The 21,686-nt window shown below is 35.6% G+C and overlaps 1 protein-coding gene across 22 annotated transcripts in view; it reads left to right on the forward strand.

Annotated features, from left to right (window-relative positions):
* HERC1 (HECT and RLD domain containing E3 ubiquitin protein ligase family member 1) overlaps positions 1 to 21,686 on the forward strand; it is a 231,896-nt gene that overhangs the window by 122,222 nt on the left and 87,988 nt on the right. For 17 of the 22 annotated variants that reach the window (XM_059890543.1, XM_059890540.1, XM_059890541.1 and 14 more), the window contains 8 exons: positions 384 to 723; positions 1,141 to 1,261; positions 8,422 to 8,473; positions 15,071 to 15,339; positions 17,026 to 17,241; positions 19,981 to 20,101; positions 20,341 to 20,578; positions 20,731 to 20,915. In XM_059890543.1, coding sequence (XP_059746526.1) covers positions 384 to 723; positions 1,141 to 1,261; positions 8,422 to 8,473; positions 15,071 to 15,339; positions 17,026 to 17,241; positions 19,981 to 20,101; positions 20,341 to 20,578; positions 20,731 to 20,915 — 1,542 coding nt within the window. The remainder of the gene's footprint in view (positions 1 to 383; positions 724 to 1,140; positions 1,262 to 8,421; positions 8,474 to 15,070; positions 15,340 to 17,025; positions 17,242 to 19,980; positions 20,102 to 20,340; positions 20,579 to 20,730; positions 20,916 to 21,686) is intronic. The other 5 variants (XM_059890549.1, XM_059890550.1, XM_059890555.1 and 2 more) reach the window with 1 other exon arrangement.

Here is a 21,686-nt window from a genome sequence, read left to right on the forward strand (position 1 = left end):
GGCTTGTTCAAACACAGATTGCTGGCTCCGTGCCTAGAGCTTCTGATTTAGACAGTCTGAATGAGGCACAGTATTTTTCATTTCTAGCAAGTGCCTGGATGATGTTGATGCTGCTCTTCTGGAACCACACTTTGCAAACTACTGATCAAACTCATAAGAGTAGAAATAGAATCAACCAAATCTAAATTCTATAAAGGCATGAGTACTTCCTATTGTAATTTTTATAAGTTTAGTATTATACATATATTTTCGGTAAAATTTTTACTTAGATGCTGTATTTAATGTCTAAAAGATAATTTTCCCTCTTTCAGTAAGTTTTTGGTCCAAACTTTTTGACTATTTTTATTGTTATTTTCTTTGCTCTTCTCTCCCCATGTGTTAAGACCTTGTTTTTGTGTTGCATGTTACAGAAATCTTTCAGTGTTTCCTCTCAGCCCGTGAAGTAGCTCGTAGCCGAGATCGAGATAGAATGAACAGTGGGGCAGGGTCTGGGGCTCGAGCTGATGATCCACCTCCTCAGGCTCAGCAAGAGCGAAGGGTGAGCACAGACCTTCCTGAGGGTCAGGATGTGTACACTGCTGCCTGCAACTCCGTGATCCATCGATGTGCCCTGTTAATATTAGGAGTAAGTCCTGTGATTGAGGAGCTTCAGAAGCGAAGGGAAGAAGGACAGTTGCAGCAGCCTTCCACAAGTACCTCTGAAGGGGGTGGACTTATGACCAGGTGGGACTGAGTAGAAACTTAAAACATTTCTTCTCCCTTTGTTTCTGTATGCATTGAAATGATTTATTCTGAGGTTAACACAGACATGGAGGAGGAAATACAAATTGACAGATGAATTTAATGTATAGAGTGATCCTAGTTCAACCTGGAGTATAAATTTCTGATTAAATGAGACAGCACAGTTTTTCATACATATAAGCAATAGTAGTTGAGAAACATATGAAAATATTTGCATATCTCTGTAATTGATTAAGTAGACTTTGTACTTAGACCTAACTGAGAGCCAGGATTTTCCATCAGCAGTCATAATTACTCTTCACTGTGTGTGTGTTTTATCTCTATGCTGCTAGTTCCATTCAATTTTATGTTCACTAACAGTCCCAAATCGAAAAACTTTTCTTTGTGCATGTGAGACAGGAGTGAAAGTCTTACTGCAGAGAGCCGGCTAGTCCACGCAAGTCCAAATTATAGACTGATCAAATCGAGGAGTGAATCTGATTTGTCTCAGCCTGAATCAGATGAAGAGGGTTACGCACTGGTAGGTATACCTAGATTCAGTAAAGGATTTTTGTATAAATACATAAGAGTTTGGTTAGAGTAAGTAATATACATTTGTTTTAGACAAAAATGTTTTTTTAAAAAGAACTTTTAAGAGAAATGAGATAACTTTATTGCATAGGTATTTATCACCTGTATGTTAGTGACTCTCAGATTACTTTCTTTAGCCCTGACTTCTTCCTAAACTCAAAGTTTGTGTATCTCACTCCCTGATGGACATTCTACCTGAACATGTCAGGTGACCACAATCTTAACCTATCCAAAAATAAACTCGTTTTTCTCCCAAACCTGTTATTTCCCATCCAGTATCTTAGTATTAACTCCCCAGGCTGGAAACATAAGTTCATTCTTGCCTCTGCTGCTGCTGCTAAGTAGCTTCAGTCATGTCTGACTCTATGTGACCCCATAGACGGCAGCCCACCAGGCTCCCCCATCCCTGGGATTCTCCAGGCAAGAACACTGGAGTGGGTTGCCATTTCCTTCTCCAATGCGTGAAAGTGAAGTCGCTCAGTCGTGTCCGACTCCTAGCGACCCCATGGACTGCAGCTTACCAGGCTCCTCCGTCCATGGAATTTTCCAGGCAAGAGCAGTGGAGTGGGTTGCCGTTGCCTTCTCCGCATCCTTGCCTCTACTTTTTCTTGTTTCCTGGTCCTCCTCACTCTGCATAGTCCAATTAGTCCGACCTTGAAAATTTTACTCCTAATACCTTTCTAATATGTCCTGTCCATCCTTCCTGCCACTGTTCTGTCTCAAATTTTTCTTCTCTTTTGCCTGGCCTAGTACAAAACCTTCAAACTGGTTCCCTCTCTTGTCTTACACCTGTCTTCAACATTTCACTAGAATAATATTCCTGAAATACAAATCTGTTTTTACCTCCTCTACTTAAAATCTTTCAGTAGCTCTCAGTTACCTATCAAAAAAGCCTCAGGATCTGGATTGCAGGCATTTAAGGTAAAAATCAAAGAAATGAGATGCTGATCTATATAAGAAGTAGGAAGTAATGTGTGCTGTAGTGTGATGGGTTAAATAAATTACAGAATGAGAACAGTCTGATAGCTTCTATTTGGGTAGCTTTGGACTTGGAATTGATAGCTAGATTTTCATTTTGACTGTTCCTGTGCCTTTTATGTGAATCTGTATGTGCTACTTTACCTCTCTGGGCCTTAGTGTCTCATTGTGTGATACGAGGATAGTAGTGCCTGTTGTGTATGTGGTAATGTGTTAGACTTGACTACTGTTTTAGACTTGGCTACTGACCCTGATTCTACTGCTGAAGAGCTTTTTTTTTTTTTAACATTTTTTTGGAGAATAATTGCTTAACAATGTTGTGTTGGTTTCTGCCTTACAACAATGTGAATTAGCCATAAGTATATATATATATGCTGCTAAGTCGCTTCAGTCGTATCCGACTCTGTGCGACCCCATTGATGGCAGCCCACCAGGCTTCCCCATCCCTGGGATTCTCCAGGCAAGAACACTGGAGTGGGTTGCCATTTCCTTCTCCAGTGCATGAAAGTGAAAAGTGAAAGTGAAGTCACTCAGTCGTGTCCGACTCTAGCGACCCCATCGACTGCAGCCTACCAGGCTCCTCCGTCCATGGGATTTTCTAGGCAAAAGTACTGGAGTGGGGTGCCATTGCCTTCTCCAATATAAATAAATAAATAAATAAATATCCCCTCTTGAGCTTCCTTCCCTCCTACTCCCCACCTTTTATCCTATCCCTCTAGGGGGATAGGATAGCACAAAACACAGGCTGAGTTCCCCAGTGACTTCCCACTAGCTGTCTGTTTTATACTTGGTGATGTATATATATTTCAATGCTACTCTCTCAATTCATTCCACCCTCTCTTTCCCCCTGCTGTGCCTACAAGTTCATTCTTTAGATCTGCATCTCTATTTCTGCCCTACAAATAGGTACATCAGTACCATTTTTCTAGGTCCATATATATGCATTAATATATGATATTTATTTTTCACTATCTGATTTACTTCACTCTGTCTAACAGGCTCTAGGTTCATCTACCCCAGTTCAACTGACTCAAATTCGTTCCTTTCTATGGCTGAGTAATATTCCACTGTATACATGTACCACATCTTTATCTATTCATCTGTCGATGGACATCTAGGTTGCTTCCATGTCCTGGCCATTGTGAATAGTGCTGCAATGAACACTGGGGTACATGTGTCTTTTTGAATTGTGGGTTTCTCAAGCAAACCCAGTAGTGGGTTTGCTTGGTCATATGGTAGATTCATTCCTAGTTTTTAAAGGAATCTCCATGCTATTCCCCATAGTGGCTGTATCAGTTTACATTCCCACCAACAGTACTAGGGTTCCATTTTCTCCACATCCTCTCCAACATTTATTTTTTGATGATGGCCATTCTGACCAGTGTGAGGTGATACCTCACTGTAGTTTTGGTTGGCATTTCTTTAATAAGGAGCGATGTTGAGCATCTTTTCAAGTGTTTGTTGACCATTTGTATATCTCCTTTGGAGAAATGTCTGTTTAAATCTTCTTCCTGTTTTTTATTGGGTTATGTGCTTTTCTGATATTGAACTGCATGAGCTGCTTGAATATTTTGGAGATTAATCCTTTTTCAGTTGCTTTATTTGCAATTATTTTCTCTTATTATGAAGGTTGTCTTTTCATCTTATTTATAATTTCCTTTGCTGTGCAAAAGCTTTTAAGTTTAATTAGGTCCCATTTGATTATTTTTGTTTTTATTTCCATTTACTCTAGGAGGTGGGTCAAAGAGGCTCTTGCTGTGCTTTATGTCAAGGAGTGTTCTGCCTGTGTTTTCCTTCAGGAGTTTTATAGTTTCTAGCCTGTAGTTTTTGGATTGATTAATGCAGTCCATTTTTAGCTCTGAAATTCCTCTCTTGTGTGAACAGAGAAAATAGATGTGAAAGTGTTTTTGAGAAGTATGGAATGCTACATAAATATGAAGCTATTGTTTAAAAGAAACTTCTAAGTGTGAAAGATTCCTCCTCTAGGAAGGTTTAACAGTGTCTTCAAGCAAGTTTCATTGTATGTTTTTGTTTGTTCTTCCTCCTTTTCTTCTTAATTCCCATTAGTATCTCTGTGTCCTGATTTCACATTCTCAGTCTTACCATCTACTGAGAATTCCTTTCTGTCCTTTTGATTTTCCAAGTTGATCAGTCTCTTTATTTATTCTCCTAACTGTGACAATTCTCAGAACTTCCAGTGACTTATAGGGATCTGTACCATTCTACAATCCTGGTCTCACTCCTTTCTGGTCTCCTCTGCTGCTCCTCTCCTCCTTGATGACCCTCCTTCTTGCCACACTGACCTCTTGGGTTTTGCGTGAACATACCACACAGCTTCCCCATAGGACCTTTACATGGCCGTTTTTTCTAATTGTAATACTGTTGTCTGCAGGCAGATGCCCTTATTTCAACCCTTTGTTCCAATGTTACTCTTTTGGTGATGCCTACCCTGATCACTCTATTTGAAACTCCAGTTTGCTCTCCTTTTCAGATGTTCACTCATTGTCCACTTTGCCTTGTTCTGTCCCTCCCACTCTACCCCCACAGTGAAAATGAAAGTCACTCAGTTGTGTCCGACTCTTTGTGACCCCATGGACTATACAGTCTATGGAATTCTCCAGGCCAGAATACTGGAGTGGGTAGCCTTTCCCTTCTCCAGGGGATCTTCCCATACCAGGGATTGACCCAGGGTCTCTGGCATTGCAGGTGGATCCTTTACCAACTGAGCTAGCTATCAGGGAAGCTGATATCCAGGTCTCCTGCATTTTCTGCATTGCAGGTGGATTCTTTACCAGCTGAGCCACAAAGGAAGCCCAGGAATACTGGAATGGGGAGCCTATCCCTTCTCCAGCAGCTCTTCCTGACCCAGGGTCTCCTGCATTGCAGATGGATTCTTTACCAACTGAGCTATCAGGGAAGCTGATACCCGTCCCCCGCCGAGTACCTAGCATTATTTAGTTGCTGTATTTATCAGTTTCTCTTACCTACACTAGAATATAAGTTCCCTGAGGACAGAAATGTTTGCTGATTTTTTCATGGCTGTATCTCAAGTACCTGTAGTGCTTGGCACACAGTAGATAGTCATTAAATATTTTTTTAAAAAATGAATATTTGATCTATTTTGGTAAAATTTCTGTGCCTATTTGTTCTTTCAGCTCTTTAATTTAGGCCCTTGTTACCTTTGCCTGAAATGGGTAGTTTTCAAACTGATCTCCCTGCCTTTTCCAGTCCCTCTCCTTCGATATTGCTGCCAGAGCTGGAGCTCTTAAAAACACCCAAAACAAGAACACACTTCAACAGCAGAACACCTGCTGGTCATGCTACTTTCTTATTCATGCTGCCTTCTTATTTAAAAAAAAAAAACAAAAAAACAAAAAAACTCAGTGACTGCCCAGAAATCAAAGATTCTGGAAAATGTTACCTGCCTGCTTTTGAAGCACGTTTCCTTGCAGTAACCTGCAATTTTGCCATAGCATAGTAGTCCATCCGCCAGACCCCAAACATACCTTTTGGGCCTCTGCTCGATGATTGTTTGCCTTAAATGTCCTTTTCCTTTGTTGATGAAGTCTTGCCTTTCTTCTAAGGACTGGTTAAAATGTCACCTCTTCCAAAAGTTTACCTAAGATTACTCAACAGTGACTTTGTTGTTTCCCTGGCAGTTTGTTAGTAGCTCTAATAAACCACTAATGATTTGTCTCATGTTGGACTTACTTAATTTTTAAAAAATTTTATTTATTAATTTTTAAATTTTTGGCTGCACTGGAACTCTGTTGCTGCTTGTGAACTTTCTCTAGTTGTTGGATTTACTTATATATTATTAGTATTTCTTTCCAGTAGACCTCTTCAGAGTTCTAGAGTTCCTTTTTTAGCGCCCCTCATATTTCCAACATTGTGCTTTGCACATTGTAAATAATTGACAATTATTTCAACTGATATGAAAAGGTAAAAAATGAGAGTTAAAGTGGCATACTTTTTGGAAATAAACAATGAAATCTGATTTAATCACAAAACTGTTTATTTTGATCTGGGGCCTGACACTTTTAGCTTTCTGAGCTCCAGCATTTTTATCTTTGAGATGGGGAATATCTCTGCCTGTTATGCTTGCCTCCCTGGGTTGTTGTGAAAAACAAGTTTAGGAATACAATTTAAACTGAAAATGCTGAAAGTTATGTTTTCACAACATAATAGGAAGACGAATAAATGGAGGTGGGTTGAACTTAGGTCTAACTGCCAAGTCTGGTTTCTATAGTTTAAAAAAAATTAATAAACATAATTTTAAAAAAGATAGACTTTTGATCATCTTTTATGGAATATTTAGAGAGATAGTGTCATAAGAAGTGGAAAAATCAAGAACTAGAGAGAGCAAATTCTCTTGATGAGGAGACCTAGGCTGAGCCTTCAGTTTTGAGCCTCACATAGACAAAGAGGACCAAGCCATGGGGGCAATGTGAAATTTTCCAGCTGAAATATGTTACCCTTCTGTCTGAGTTCATTTAGGATTATCATTCATATCTTTAACATCTAGTAGTACTTATTTATCCTGAATTGTTAATGAATGAAATGCTTTCTTAAAATAACTGAAGTTAATCAGCTTAATGCTAAACCTGTGTTTTAATCTTCTTTTATAAAGAGTTTTATGTGATATATTATCTGTTTCTCTTGTTTTAGTAAACAGAGAAACCTAAGTCAACAGTTACACAGTTAAACCCAAGTTTAACTGTTTGATTGGCAAATGTTGTACTTACCATCATTTCTTACTATACTCTCCTAATCTACCTCCCTCATTTCCCTACCCACTTCTTTCACAAAAAAATGGATTTACCATTCAAAAGTAAATACTATTTATAAAAGTATAAGAGAATGAATTAGGACTAGAAGAAGCTGAGAGAGGAAAATAAAGTCCTGAGTAAGATTTGCATACCTCCTCATGTATCCTGTAATGTTCTCCTAGATATGGGCCACTGAATAGGAAAAATATGAGTTGCATGGTTCACAATGACTAAAAGATAAAAACAAAAAGTAAAAAGTTTTTATTTTCGAGAAAAACTGAGATATTTCTGGTTCTGAGGCCTGAGATAAATTTCTTCAGTAATCCCTAATGGCAAAGGTACTGTTTGATAAAAATGTTACATTGCATGACATGGTAATATTTTCAGGTATCATGACAACTCTTTGTTGTTTTTTCCAGCACCAAATGGCCTGGTAGCATGCTTATTTCTGGTGTGTGTGTGTGTATGTAAAACAAAATGTATTTATCCACAATGTGGGTTACCAGGAAAAGATTTTCCAAATAACGTTTCCTAAATAGATCTGTTTTGTCACTTCTGCAGGCTTTCTTCTTTGCCACCAACTTTTTTATTGTGTGATAGAGTGCAGTTGAAATTGCTGAGATCCTAATGTCATATCTGTGCATAAATATAAGTTATGGGTTTATACAGACAACCAATATATGGTTGTCTTTACATAAGAGAGAGTAGATAGTTGTCACCAGTGCCTCCTCAACACACGCACACAGAAATATACTTCTGTTCTTCCTAAAAGCCTGCACTGTTTTATTAAGCTGACTGCAGTTTCACCAATTTGAGATTTCTTTATTTTAACAGGTTTTAAAAAACCTGTTAAAATACAACTAGAAGGCTTAGGACTGTCTTAGTCTTCTGCTAGTGTGGATTTATAAGATTCTCTTCTTCTGTACACCTAGCCAAGGCTAATAATTTTAGAACCAATAGAAAGTGAAGGTAGAACAAGTAGTAATTTTGGAAAATGAGACTTTGCTACAGGGGCTTTAGGCATCTTGAGGGTATTAATAAGAGATCATACTGTGTTTGGAAGATAAAAGACAACGATTTCAAAGAGGAAACGGTGATGACAAAGAAAAAGTTCTGCTACTTTACACTGTTAATTAATGTGCACATTGATTTTGTGTATTAGTTTCTCAGAGTCATGTGCCTGAGCTTTCTTGAGCTGTTTTCACTGGGTTTTTAGAGACTTGTTTTCTTAGCCTGAGTTGACTGGTGAATAAGTAGCACATTGCAATAATTATATAGATTATTTTTTATTCTAGTACTCTCAAGTCTTAATCTTGAAATTATTTTCACAATTAAATTTTATTATTTGTTTTTAACTTAACAGAGTGGAAGACGAAATGTTGATTTGGATTTGGCATCATCTCATAGAAAGAGAGGTGAGGATTAAATATTAAATGTATGATTAAATTAAGTAGCTCTTTTTATATCTGATGTATTTAGATCTGAATGTCATTGAAGCATTATTGTAAAAAAATTAGAAACATTTTGTCAGAAAAGTTAAGAGGGAGATCATTTTCTTGAAAATAATACTCTTAAAAGTCTGGGAATGTATAGGAGTTAAAAATCGGTTCTGTTTCTCATTTGTCGTGTTTTGACCTTTTTAAAATTTTGTGGATTCTGGAAGCAGTACTTTATATTGTGGAGGAGTTATTGACATAATTTTCTATACTTTAGCTCACTGGTATAGTTCCTGTAGTTCAGATGGTGTTACAGGAAGAGCTCTTTACCTCACTCACCTTTCATACACATATATACACTTTTAAACTGAGAGTTTCTAATTTTTTTTCCTGTTTACCTCTCAAGATAAAACATGTAAGAAATAAACAGGTGATTTCTAAAAATGAAATTTTCCCATGAGGAGCAATTTTAGAGTGTTATCAAGAGTTAAATTTATTTGTTAAAAGCTGTATCAAAAAAAAAAAAAAGCTGTATCTTAATGAATAATATAGTTAACTCTTGTTTATATGTACCAATAGATGGAAAGAACAGTTTTAGATAATACAAATCCAAGGTAACTAAAAACTCACTGAGTATTATTCTTTATTAATTTGCATTTGTAATTAAACCCATTTATTCTGTGGTTGTGAAAATGTGAAGTGTTAGAAGTTGCTGCTAGTGGCAATTTCCTAAGAGCTGGTGGGAAAACTTTTTTCCTCCTGATATTAAATCTTTTATATTTCAGAATTGAACCCTTCTCTCGATAGCTTCCTTGGCAGGATGTTAGGTTTACCTACAGGGAAAAAAAGTGAGAAGGGAAAACTGAGAAATTAGAGGAAGCAATGCACACACAGTTTTTTCATTTTTGTGTTTGTAACTTAGAAGAAATGTTGGTATTTATACTTAGAATACTAAGAATGATTTTTTTGAACTATTAGGAGTTATGAGGACTAGAGCTGGTACTTTTAGTACTATAACATATCAAAGCTGCTGGGTTCCAAAAATACTATAGAGTATATGTGATATCAAAGAAATGTCGTATGTAATGTGTATTTTATTTGTTTTCTAATTCTTTGAAAATTGGCAGTTCATGTGCCATAATTAGCCAGAAGTATCATTTTCTTTAACCACTTGAGTTAGGAATTAAATTTTTGGAACATTTTTACCTTCCTAATTTTGGTTAGCTCAGGTGAAAGTTGTTGCTTTGATTTTTATGTTATATTAATAAAAAGACGGCTTCAAACTCATTGAGTAGCATAAGGGATCCAACCTGTCACATTAAGAGCTTCCTACTATACTGGTATACTCATAAGTGTTATTCCATTGGCTAAAATTACTTTTCTCTCAGATATTTATTATGCTTATGAAAATATAAATTTGAGATTCAGTTTATGATAACTATGTCAGCATGTAGCAGCAGTCAGCATGTAGCAGAGTAATTTTTGGAATAAAACAAAAAGTGTTATTTTTAGCTTTGAATTAAGAATAACCTAGAATTCAAGTGTAAATTACTTAGAAATTAATATGACACTTTAACTATCCTAGATTTGCTCCCTGTTCATAATTTTAATCAGTTGCCCTGTAAGTAGATTTCATGTGGTTTTAGAGCTAAGTAGATACAAATGAATTAATTATCCAAGTCCAGTTTATGGGTAAGCCAACTTTTCCAAAAGTTCAAGATAGTGCCAAGACCTGTCAAGTTCTTGAAACTTTATTTTATTGGAAACAGGCAAATAAATAGGACCTCATGGGAAAAATTTGTTTAAATTACCCATTTAGGAGGTTATAATAGAGAGGCAAACTTGTTATTATGTTAATTATGATAATATCACTTAATGTGGTGCCAATTTATTCTAGTAATCATTTTATATCTTAATGTTCTCAGGCAAAAATTTTGCTGATAGCTTTGTTCCTAGAAGTAGGTGACTAGAAAATGGAAGAATTACTGTTTTAGGAAGAGCAGCAAAAATACTTTTCAATCTCATGAATCATAGTGTATGTGGATTAAACAATGAAAATGTATACTTACTAGTTTCATTTATTTAATTATAATGAATTTCTTTTTTTTTTAAAGAAATTAACATTGAAAATACACTTGGAACATTATATTTTCAAAAGAATTTTTTAAACTCATGTGTATTTAGAGATTACCCTCTGACCACAGTGGGGTTTTGTTTTGTTTTGTTTTGTTCTTAAATGATGGTAAAATAAACCACTCTGTTTTTTCCTTATTTATTGTCAAAATGGACCAAATGTCATAAGCTATAACATGCTTATCTTCAGTTGGGCAGATGAACATACCAAGTCTGAGAACTTTTTGGAGCAGTTCAGGTGTTCTGATTCTGACTTGAGCTATGAAGGACAAGCAGATGTCCAGCCAAGTGAGAATTCTTTTATGTGCTTATTTATCCCTTTCCAGTATTTTGAGGAGAAAATGTAAACTTTTTTCTCTCACTTTCCTTTTTTATTTATTAGTCTAGTAGTCCTGAGTTATTAAAAGTTTAGTAAGAGAAATTAGAGATAGCAATATTTAATTGCATCTGTTATTGAAACTAAATGGATAAATTAATGACAATTAATGGTTGTATACACATTTAGCTGCTCTTAATATGTCTCCAGAGATACTCCTTGAGAGGGCCTAGTGCCTATAATTTGGACATTGGGGATATTGGAATTCATGCTGTTGAGCCATGAATGCTTCTTTTCCCCTCATTCCAGTTAATGTTTCACACTTGGTACAAGCTCTTGGTCCAAGAAAGTGAATATGGTAGGAAGGAGTAAAGTGAGCAAACAAATTGAGTTCAGCCAACTTGCTCATCAGAGCTAAATTCTAAAAAAAAAAAAATCGTAAATTACTTTAAAAAGAGACAGGTGATCCATATTTCTGCTTAGCACCCCAGAAGTAATATCAAATTTGAATTCATTAGACACGTAAAAACTTTGCTATATGCCAGGTATCGTGCTAATCACTTCAAACATATTAACCCATTTAATTGTCATAATAACTTGTCAAAATTCTTGACAAAACCTGTTAAACTTGTTAGTATTTGGGTACTTTGATAAATATGTAAAAGATTTGCTATAGTTGTGTAGAACTGAGCACCTTCTTTACTGAACAACAGTACCTTTTTGCAGATACTTTAGTTTTTGTATTTAAGCTAAAGCTGATATAATCAGTGAAAAATGATGGAGATACCAAAGCAGAAATTTAAGAAGGAGCATCATGGTTTGATTTCACCACCTTGCCCCAGGTCTTTGTGTTTTATTGCTAAATAATATCAGAAACATTTATCAACATGTGTGTTTCATGGTATGACTTGTATGGGTGAAATGCTATTTTATCTATGCATTTCAAATTAGATTGTATAAAGAAGAACAAATGTCAATGTTGTCTCCTGTATGAAATTTCTCCTTTTGTCTTCTGATTCTTGTTGTGGTAGTGTATTTACTCCTTTTTGGCCAGTTGAGCCCCAGAAAAAAGAAGAGCTTCAAGCAAGTACATGATGGCATGTTTAATTTTTTTCCCCTTTTAGCTTGCCTACATATTTTATGGTTTATAAAGTATGTATTGCAGCTCTGCCATGTTCATTTTGAAAATTCCACCTAAGAACCAAGTTACAAGGACAAGTAAACAATCTCAAATTTCTTGTTGGATTTCATATTTTCCTTTTATAGTAGGAGACTCTGAATTAATATTAAGTAAGAATTGGGTCAGTCACAGTTACTCTATAGAGGCTTTTGATACGCTTTTCAGACACAGTATTTCCTATAGTCAGACAAAACAGTACAGAACAAATTAGTTATTAGGTTATTATAATTTTTTTTAAATTATAGTTTTTCATCTCTCATTTCCATACTATGAGATTTTGTGTTTCAAAGTATTTTTGATATCAGCCTAAACATTTTGGTTATAAAAATTCATTTATTTATCCTAATGCTTTCGAGTAGCGTCTTTCTTGTTCTTTCTTTTGTTCATACAAAGTTTTGTTTGGTCTATACACTTAATAAGTTGCATGTTTTAAATTAGGGGTCAGGAAACTATGAATAGTGGGCTAAATGTGAATTGCTATCTTTGTTTTCAAGTTTTGTTGGAACACAACCACACTCATGTATTATCTATGGCTCCTTTCATATTACAACAGAAGAGTTGAGTAGTTGGACGAACCATGAATAATCCACAAAATCTAAAATATTTAATAACTGACTCTTTATAGATAAAGCTTGCTGATCCCTGCTTTAAATTGCAGAGAGGACTTAATTTGGGCATTGGCTACCTATTTCATAGGACATTTTGGAGTATATTAAGGCAATTCACTTCCTGTAGATTCTTCACAATTGAACCTTTGTGTAGGCAGGCAGTGGAATTCCCATGGATCAATGTTTTGTGAGTTGATTAACAACAAGTATTTGTAAGATCACTTCCCATAAACTTAAGGAATTAGTTTTATTAATTTAGAAGATAATTTTCTTTGAGCCTCTGTTTCCTCAAGTGAGGAAACTGAACTAGATAATCTTTAAGGTTGCTTTTACTTATGTGGTTCTAACATTAACTCTTTGCACATTTTATTTTCATTTTGAAAAATAATTATAAGTATTATAAGGTAGAAGAACTTTTTACTCTGAAATTTTTTTATTGAACCAATAGGCTCAATGCTAAGAACCAAAAAATATTATTTGTAAGTTAAGGTTAAATCCAGATTCTGATTTTGGAATGCTTACAGAAATGAAAAATGATTCTTTTTTCCCCACATTCCACATTCCATGCTTTATTTTTTAAATATCATTTTTAATTAAATACATTATGCATCCATGACATTTTTCTTTGGATTTTTACTCTTTTCTGTTATACTTGTGAAAACAATCAGCTATACAATTAGGGGAAATTTTGAGACTGGTTATTTCTATTTCAATAGAACTGAAAATCTAACATTTTTTAATCTTAAGAATTCTTGCTAAAATATGGAAGGCAGATAAACCATATATTCTTGTCATTCTAAATTATTTTAGTAGAATTCATATAAATTATTTCATAGCTGCTTTATAATATTAACTGCCTGTTGTGAATTCCTGTGTCTCAATTTGAAGTCCTAAGGTTTTCCTGACATCATTATAATAAATCAGAAATAAGTTAATACAGTCAATATTGTGTTCGTTCATTTTCTCTGTGGGCATTAGTAGTCCTCTTCCCAAATCTTTTCTATCTAGTATGTAACAAACGTAATTTTTGTAATACATGTTTTATTAGGTACCTCATTCCTAATTCATTCCCAATAGAAAAATTTGGTGGGTTCACACAGTAAGATATTCCTCAGCACTCAAAGAAATGAACTGTGGCTACATGGAATAATGAGAATGAGTATTAGCAATATTATACTGAAAACATAATATACAAAAAGATATAAAATGATGCTTTTTTATAAGGTCACAGGCAACTTACACCAAACATTATTTGTCTTGGGCATACATATAAAACAGTATTTAACAGCAGTAATGAAAGCGTTAGGTGGCAGGACACAGAAGAGAGACAGGTTGTGGGGAGGAGCAGAAAGGTAGTACTCTGCCAAGTTTTCTATTTCTTGTGTTCACATTTATTATAAATACAAAAGCAAGCCATGCATGGACCAATGATGAGAGTATATCATGAGCCAGAGTATAATTAATCTAACTCATGTACCTGAGATCAGTTAAACCAAAAAAGACAAAGCTTGTAAGAATTTAGACATTGTTATATTTATTTAAAGCCCCAGCTGGCACATGACTTGGACAATGTTGTGATCACACATAATAACATTTTTCTAATGTAAAGATTTTAAGCTATAAAATGCCCTTTGGCAAAACTAATGGTATTAGCCACTATTGTTATACCATTTGGCAATTTTATGTAGATATAATTTTATAGTAAGTCTTATATATTCTTATCTGTGAAACTTTGCTTCTTCTATATAAAGGAGTTTCACAGCCTGCAATAAATATACATATAACACAGTGAAAATGTTTCTTACATTAATGAAACCCAAAGGTGATGATGTCTCCTTTTTGTTTAAGTTTACTTGCCCTTCTATGTTCATTTTTTTGGTAATATTTCATTGCAGATATGTAGACACTTTGCACAATCTTAATTCACTCTTTGCAATGATAATGTTAAATCAGATGAAGTTCTATTGCTAGTTGATCTTAGCAGCAGTGTTCATAAATGATGGTCTGGTTTAATACTGCAGAGCCTTTTAAGCTAAGCATTTTGAGAACAGCTTCTGCCTTTCTTTTTCTTGTGGCAGCGTGTTGCTAAAGCGCTTACAGAGACACTGGTACATTAAACAGGGCTTTCCCTTTCTTTTCTTACATTGCTCTAGTTTTTGTTTGTTTATTGTTTTTTAGCAAAGCATTTTGCTCAGATTCACTTAATGCATGCATGTATTCAAACATGAGTATCCATTCCTCACCAGTTGGTATGATAGCAGCACTCAGCCCTCATCTAGTTTCAGAATGTATGTTCTACTTGGTCATCACTGATGCATGTTTGTTCTGTTTGTATATAGGTCCTATGCACAGTCAATTGGAATCTCTGAGTGACTCGTGGACTCGCCTGAAACATAACAGAGACTGGTTGTGCAGTTCCTCTTATTCCTTTGAGTCTGATTTTGATCTTACCAAGTCTTTGGGAGTTCACACTTTGATTGAAAATGTTGTAAGCTTTGTGAGTGGAGATGTGGGGAATGCCCCAGGTTTTAAAGAGCCAGAGGAAAGTATGTCTACAAGTCCCCAGGCCTCCATCATTGCAATGGAGCAGCAACAGTTAAGGGCAGAAGTAAGTTTTTGATGTTTACTCCTTGTGAGGGACTATGAACCACTGAATGTACAATTAATAGGAAAATTTTTTCCTTTTCTTCTACTTCTTGCCTCCCTCTTTCCTTCACCTGAGCTTTTTGATGTTGCTATCTTAACTGGAGCAACTTGATATTTTCTTTGCAGTGAACAGTAGTGTATTTTTAATTGCTGTCTTTTAGAACAAGATACTCTAATCACTAAGTGTTTCCTTGTCTCCTAGAAACTATAATAAGATTGGTGGGTGACTATACAGATCTGCTCTTAGAGTCTCCATTTTTGACACATTTGTCTGTTTAAAAAGGGCTAGATTAGAACATCATGGTAATAATGATGAATGCTAAAGTTAATGAACAAAGCCTCTTAAGTATCTCCCTCAAAATATTTATTAATGATTGTGATTTTAACATGTCCTCAAATTCTTTGATACTCTTCCTGCCAGGAGGTTGAGCTTAATTTTCCTCCTCTTAAGAGTAAGCTGGACTTAGTGACTTAGAGCTACCCGAGTATGAAAATGGCGGGGAAAAGTAATTTTACTTTGCAGAAACCTGGCAGACATCACCTTAACCAACTGATCAAGATTAATATCACCATAATTAATAGGTTATGCTAATATCATGCATGGTGATAATAATATGATAAGAAGGAGACTTTGTAATATTCTTCCCCCAAATCCATATCTGTAGTCCAAACATTAGAAAACATCAGGCAAACTCAGATTGAGGGACATACTATAAAATACAGGAACAGCCCTTTGTAAGCGTCAGGGTCATGGAAAACAAAGACAGAAACTGTCACAGACTAAAGGAGACAAGACAACTAAATGCAGTGTAATATCCTGGATTGGATCCTGGAACATAAAAGGGGCATTATGGGGAAACTGGTGAAATCCAAATAAATTCTATGGTTTGGTTAATAGTGTTGTACCAATTTTAATTTGTTTTTGATAAATATACCATAATTATGTAAGATATTAACAGTAGGAGAAACTTGGGGAAAGTATATAGGAACTCTTCTATAGATACAAAATTATTTCTAAATAAAAAGTTTATTTAAAAAAAAAAAAAGGAATAGGCCAGTTGACTGCTGTGGTGGATATTTGTCCTCCTAGGGAAGATAGAGCCCAGAGTTCAAGAGAACCACATTGAGACCTTCTGGGAATATTTCTTCTAGTTCTTGAACTAAAGAGTATTCATTCTATATAACATTATTATAAGAAAAGAAAGCAATATCCTTACTACCTGACACTTTTGAAACCTTCACATGTATCTCCTCATGAGCATCACAGTAGTTCTGTGAGTAGATTAAAGTACTAATAGCCTCATTTTATACATGAAGAAACTGAGACTCAGGAGATTAAGTGAGTTTTCCAAGACTGCATAGTAATTGGACTATTCTGGCCTTTAAACTAGGTCTCCTGCATCCAGATTTACTACTTTTTCCACTGTACTGTGTAACTTCTTTCATACTGAAGTATGCTGCAGAGACCTTAGAGATATTTTAATTTTTAAAGTCATAATAGCAAAATATTTATGTCAATAGAACAGATTCCTAAGAAATACCAAAATTTTCTGTACACTAAGAAATATATTGTCTATGACATAGAGAGTTATTTGTGTCTCAGTTCAGTGAAGAATTCTAAAATATGTTTATTTTACCTTTTCACAAGCTCCGTTTAGAGGCACTTCATCAGATACTTGTTCTGTTGTCTGGAATGGAAGAAAAAGGTAGCATCTCTCTGACAGGAAGCAGATTGAGCTCAGGTTTCCAGTCATCCACTCTGCTCACATCTGTGAGGCTGCAGTTTCTAGCAGGGTGTTTCGGTTTAGGCACTGTTGGACATGCAGGAGCCAAAGGAGAGAGTGGCCGATTGCATCACTATCAGGTAGGTGACAAAGCTGTCCTGTGAGGATGACACCTTAGCTGTATTTTTACACCACCAGTTTAATAATGCTAAACTTTTTGGTGTTTAGAAATGAGATTTAAAAATATAAAGACCTAAATGACTTAATGATATCATTGGTTTCATTTCTTGAGTAATAGTAGTCTAGCTGCAGTTAGATAAACCAATAGGTAAGCTATGGTACTGTTATACTTTTACATTCTTTGCTGGCTCAGTTTTATTATGCCTGAGCCAAATTGCATAGAGGTAGATTTAAGTTGGAACACGGTTGGTATTTGGGAGGATGGGTTTCAAAAATTTACATTTTAGACTTGATCAATTTTACTTAGTTTCTCTGGTTGTTTGAACTGTTTTTTTAAGTGTTCTCTTCATGTCTTCCATGTTTAGAGAGGAGAAATGCTTTGTGAGAAAGGAGAAAGATTATATAGAATCAAGAATTTTCAAGCATTGAAAAATAAGTTTTAACTTTTATACACTGAAATATATGAAATGATTAAAAACCACCATAGGGCTCTAGTATAGACTAGGGATAAAATGCTGTTACTTTCAAAAGTAGGAAGTGTTTATTTAGTTCTTTGGTCCACTTTTTGATTGGGTCTTTTATTTTTCTGGAATTGAGCTTCTTGTATATTTTTGAGATTAATTCTTTGTGTTGCTTTGTTTGCTATTATTTTCTCCCATTCTGAAGGCTGTCTTTTCACCTTGCTTATAGTTTCCTTTGTTGTGCAGAAGCTTTTAATTTTAATTAGGTCCCATTGGTTTATTTTTGCTTTTATTTCCAGTATTCTGGGAGGTGGGTCATAGAGGATCCTGCTGTGGTTTATGTCAGAGAGTATTTGGCCCATGTTTTCCTCTAGGAGTTTAATAGTTTCTGGTCTTACGTTTAGATCTTTAATCCATTTTGAGTTTATTTTTGTGTATGGTGTTAGAAAGTGTTCTAGTTCCATTCTTTTACAAGTGGTTGACCGGTTTTCCCAGCACCACTTGTTAAAGAGATTGTCTTTTCTCCATTGTATATTCTTGCCTCCTTTGTCAAAGATAAGGTGTCCATAGGTGTATGGATTTATCTCTGGGCTTTCTGTTTTGTTCCATTGATCTATATTTCTGTCTTTGTGCCAGTACCATACTGTCTTGATGACTGTGGCTTTGTAGTAGAGCTTGAAGTCAGGCAGGTTGATTCCTCCGTTTCCATTCTTCTTTCTCAAGATTGCTTTAGCTATTCGAGGTTTTTTGTATTTCCATACAAATTGTGAAGTTATTTGTTCTAGTTCTCTGAAAAATACTGTTGGTAGCTTGATAGGGATTGCATTGAATCTATAGATTGCTTTGGGTAGTATACTCATTTTCACTATATTGATTCTTCCGATCCATGAACATGGTATATTCTTCCGTGTATTATTGTCCGCTTTGATTTCTTTCACCAGTGTTTTATAGTTTTCTATATATAGGTCTTTTGTTTCTTTAGGTAGATATCTTCCTGAGTATTTTATTCTTTTCATTGCAATGGGGAATGGAATTGTGTCCTTAATTTCTCTTTCTGTTTTCTCATTGTTAGTGTATAGGAATACAAGGGATTTCTGTGTGTTAATTTTATATCCTGCAACTTTACTATATTCATTGATTAGCTCTAGTAATTTTCTGGTGGAGTCTTTAGGGTTTTCTATGTAGAGGATCATGTCATCTGCAAAGACATACAGATGGCTAACAAACACGTGAAAAGATGCTCAACATCACTCATTATCAGAGAAATGCAAATCAGAACCACAATGAGGTACCATCTCATGCCAGTCAGAATGGCTTCTACCCAAAAGTCTACAAATAATAAATGCTGGAGAGGGTGTGGAGAAAAGGGAACCCTCTTACACTGTTGGTGGGAATGCAAACTAGTACAGCCACTATGGAGAACAGTGTGGAGATTCCTTAAAAACCTGGAAATAGAACTGCCTTATGACCCAGCAATCCCACTGCTGGGCATACACACTGAGGAAACCAGAATTGAAAGAGACACTTGTACCCCAGTGTTCATCGCAGCACTATTTATGTGTGTGTGTGTATATATATATATATATATATACACATACACATAGACATATAGCCAGGACATAGAAGCAACCTAGATGTCCATCAGCAAACAAATGGATAAGAAAGCTGTGGTACATATACACAATGGAATATTACTCAGCCATTAAAAAGAATACATTTGAATCAGTTCTAATGAGGTGGATGAAACTGGAGCCTATTATGCAGAGTGAAGTAAGCCAGAAAGAAAAACACTAGTACAGTATACTAACGCATATATATGGAATTTAGAAAGAAGGTAACGATAACCCTGTATGCGAGACAGCAAAAGAGACACAGATGTATTGAACAGTCTTTTGGACTCTGTGGAAGAGGGTGAGGGTGGGATGATATGGGAGAATGGCATTGAAACATGTAAAATATCATACGTGAAATGAATCACCAGTCTAGGTTCGATGCATGATACAGGGTGCTTGGGGCTAACGCACTGGGAGGACCCAGTGGGATGGGATGGGGAGGGAGGTAGGAGGGGGTTCAGGATGGGGAACACATGTACACTCATTGCAGATTGAAGTCAATGTATGACAAAACCAATACAATATTGTAAAGTAAAATAAATAAATTAATTAAATAAAAATAAACAACAAAGTAGGAAGTGTTATTGTTGTTAACAGAAAAGGTAAATCTTTATGTGTAATTTAGGATGGGATCAGAGCAGCTAAGAGAAATATTCAGATTGAAATCCAGGTGGCTGTGCATAAGATTTATCAACAGTTGTCTGCTACCTTGGAGAGAGCCCTGCAAGCCAACAAGCACCACATTGGTGAGTAACTAAGCATGCAAATATAAGATGCAAGTTGCATTTTTGCCTGGGGTTGTAGTAGGTAGCTAATGTTCTGTGTTTAATAACATCAGTACGTCAGCTTATCTGTAAAGAATAAATACTTGAAAGTGTAATAGTGTTCCATACTACCATTTATGTTTTGGAATATGACTTATTTTAGTAAAGGCTTTGTTAACTTCAAAGAAGATTCTCAATTGTCTTTCTCTCTTTTTTTCTAGAAGCCCAACAGCGTCTCCTTTTGGTTACAGTTTTTGCCCTGAGTGTTCACTATCAGCCAGTAGATGTTTCTTTGGCGATTTCCACTGGTCTGCTAAATGTATTGTCACAGTTATGTGGCACAGACACCATGCTAGGACAGCCTCTTCAGTTGTTGCCAAAAACAGGTGTTTCCCAGCTTAGCACAGCTTTAAAAGTGGCTAGTACAAGGCTGCTCCAGATTCTAGCCATCACTACAGGGTGAGTATTGTAGACGTCTTGATAGAACTTTGTGGGGGTTGGTCTTTCACATTTTAGTTAATTTCCTTTTACCCCTAATCTTCTTTATGTATTTAAGTATGTTTACCCTTCTGTATAATTACCATTTATTTTTTTCCCTTTATTTCACATAGGACCTATGCTGATAAACTGAGCCCCAAGGTAGTTCAATCTTTGTTGGATCTACTTTGTAGTCAGTTGAAGAATTTGTTGTCCCAGGCTGGTGTATTGCTTATGGCCTCTTTTGGAGAAGGAGAAGAGGATGAAGAAGGAAAAAAAATTGACTCTAGTGGAGAAACTGAGAAGAGAGATTTCAGAGGTATAAACGTTTTTTTCTGTCATTATTTATAAGCATTTATTGATTCCACATTGTGTGAATATCTTTAGAATGATATTTCTTTCTGTTGTGAGGCATGAAAGGATTTTTGTTTATTTAGACACCCCATTTCTCTCCTAATTCGTACGATGTAGATGTACATCTGGTTGAACTTCCTCTCTTTACAGTCAGTTAACCCTGATGTAGTAACTATACCAGCCATACTCTAGATTCAGGCTCTCTATTGTATCTAGAACCTAAAGGTTCTCAGTGACTAATTTCCCCAGATTATGTTTTTGTAGCATTTAATCCTGACAGCTCATCTCTTGAGTTGCAGTCTTGGTTTAAGTGTTCCTCCAGGATCAAGGTTTTTAATATTTTGGAATTGGGTTAGAATTAGGGGAGCTGAACTTCTTGCTAGACTGTTCTGTTCTCTAGTCACTAAAAAAATTCATTATACTTAGCTGTAATAAATTTTGGTTGCTATTATATGATCATCTGCTTATAGCTTTAAAAAACTATTAATCAACATTATGGGAATTCCCTCATGATTCAGTGGTTAGGACTCGGTTTTTACTGCTGAGAATGTGGGTTCAAGCCCTGGTCAGGGAACTAAGATCCCACAGGTTGCACAGCACAGCCAAAAAAAAAAACCCCACAAAAAATATAGTGAACATTGTATTTCAGTAGAATGTAAACCCTTAACAGGAGAACTACTGCATATGTCAGTTATATAATTAAGGAATAAAGGTCTAAAACTGATCATTTGTTGAA

Source organism: Bos taurus, chromosome 10, assembly GCF_002263795.3.
Source record: "Bos taurus isolate L1 Dominette 01449 registration number 42190680 breed Hereford chromosome 10, ARS-UCD2.0, whole genome shotgun sequence".
Taxonomy (NCBI): Eukaryota; Metazoa; Chordata; class Mammalia; order Artiodactyla; family Bovidae; genus Bos; species Bos taurus.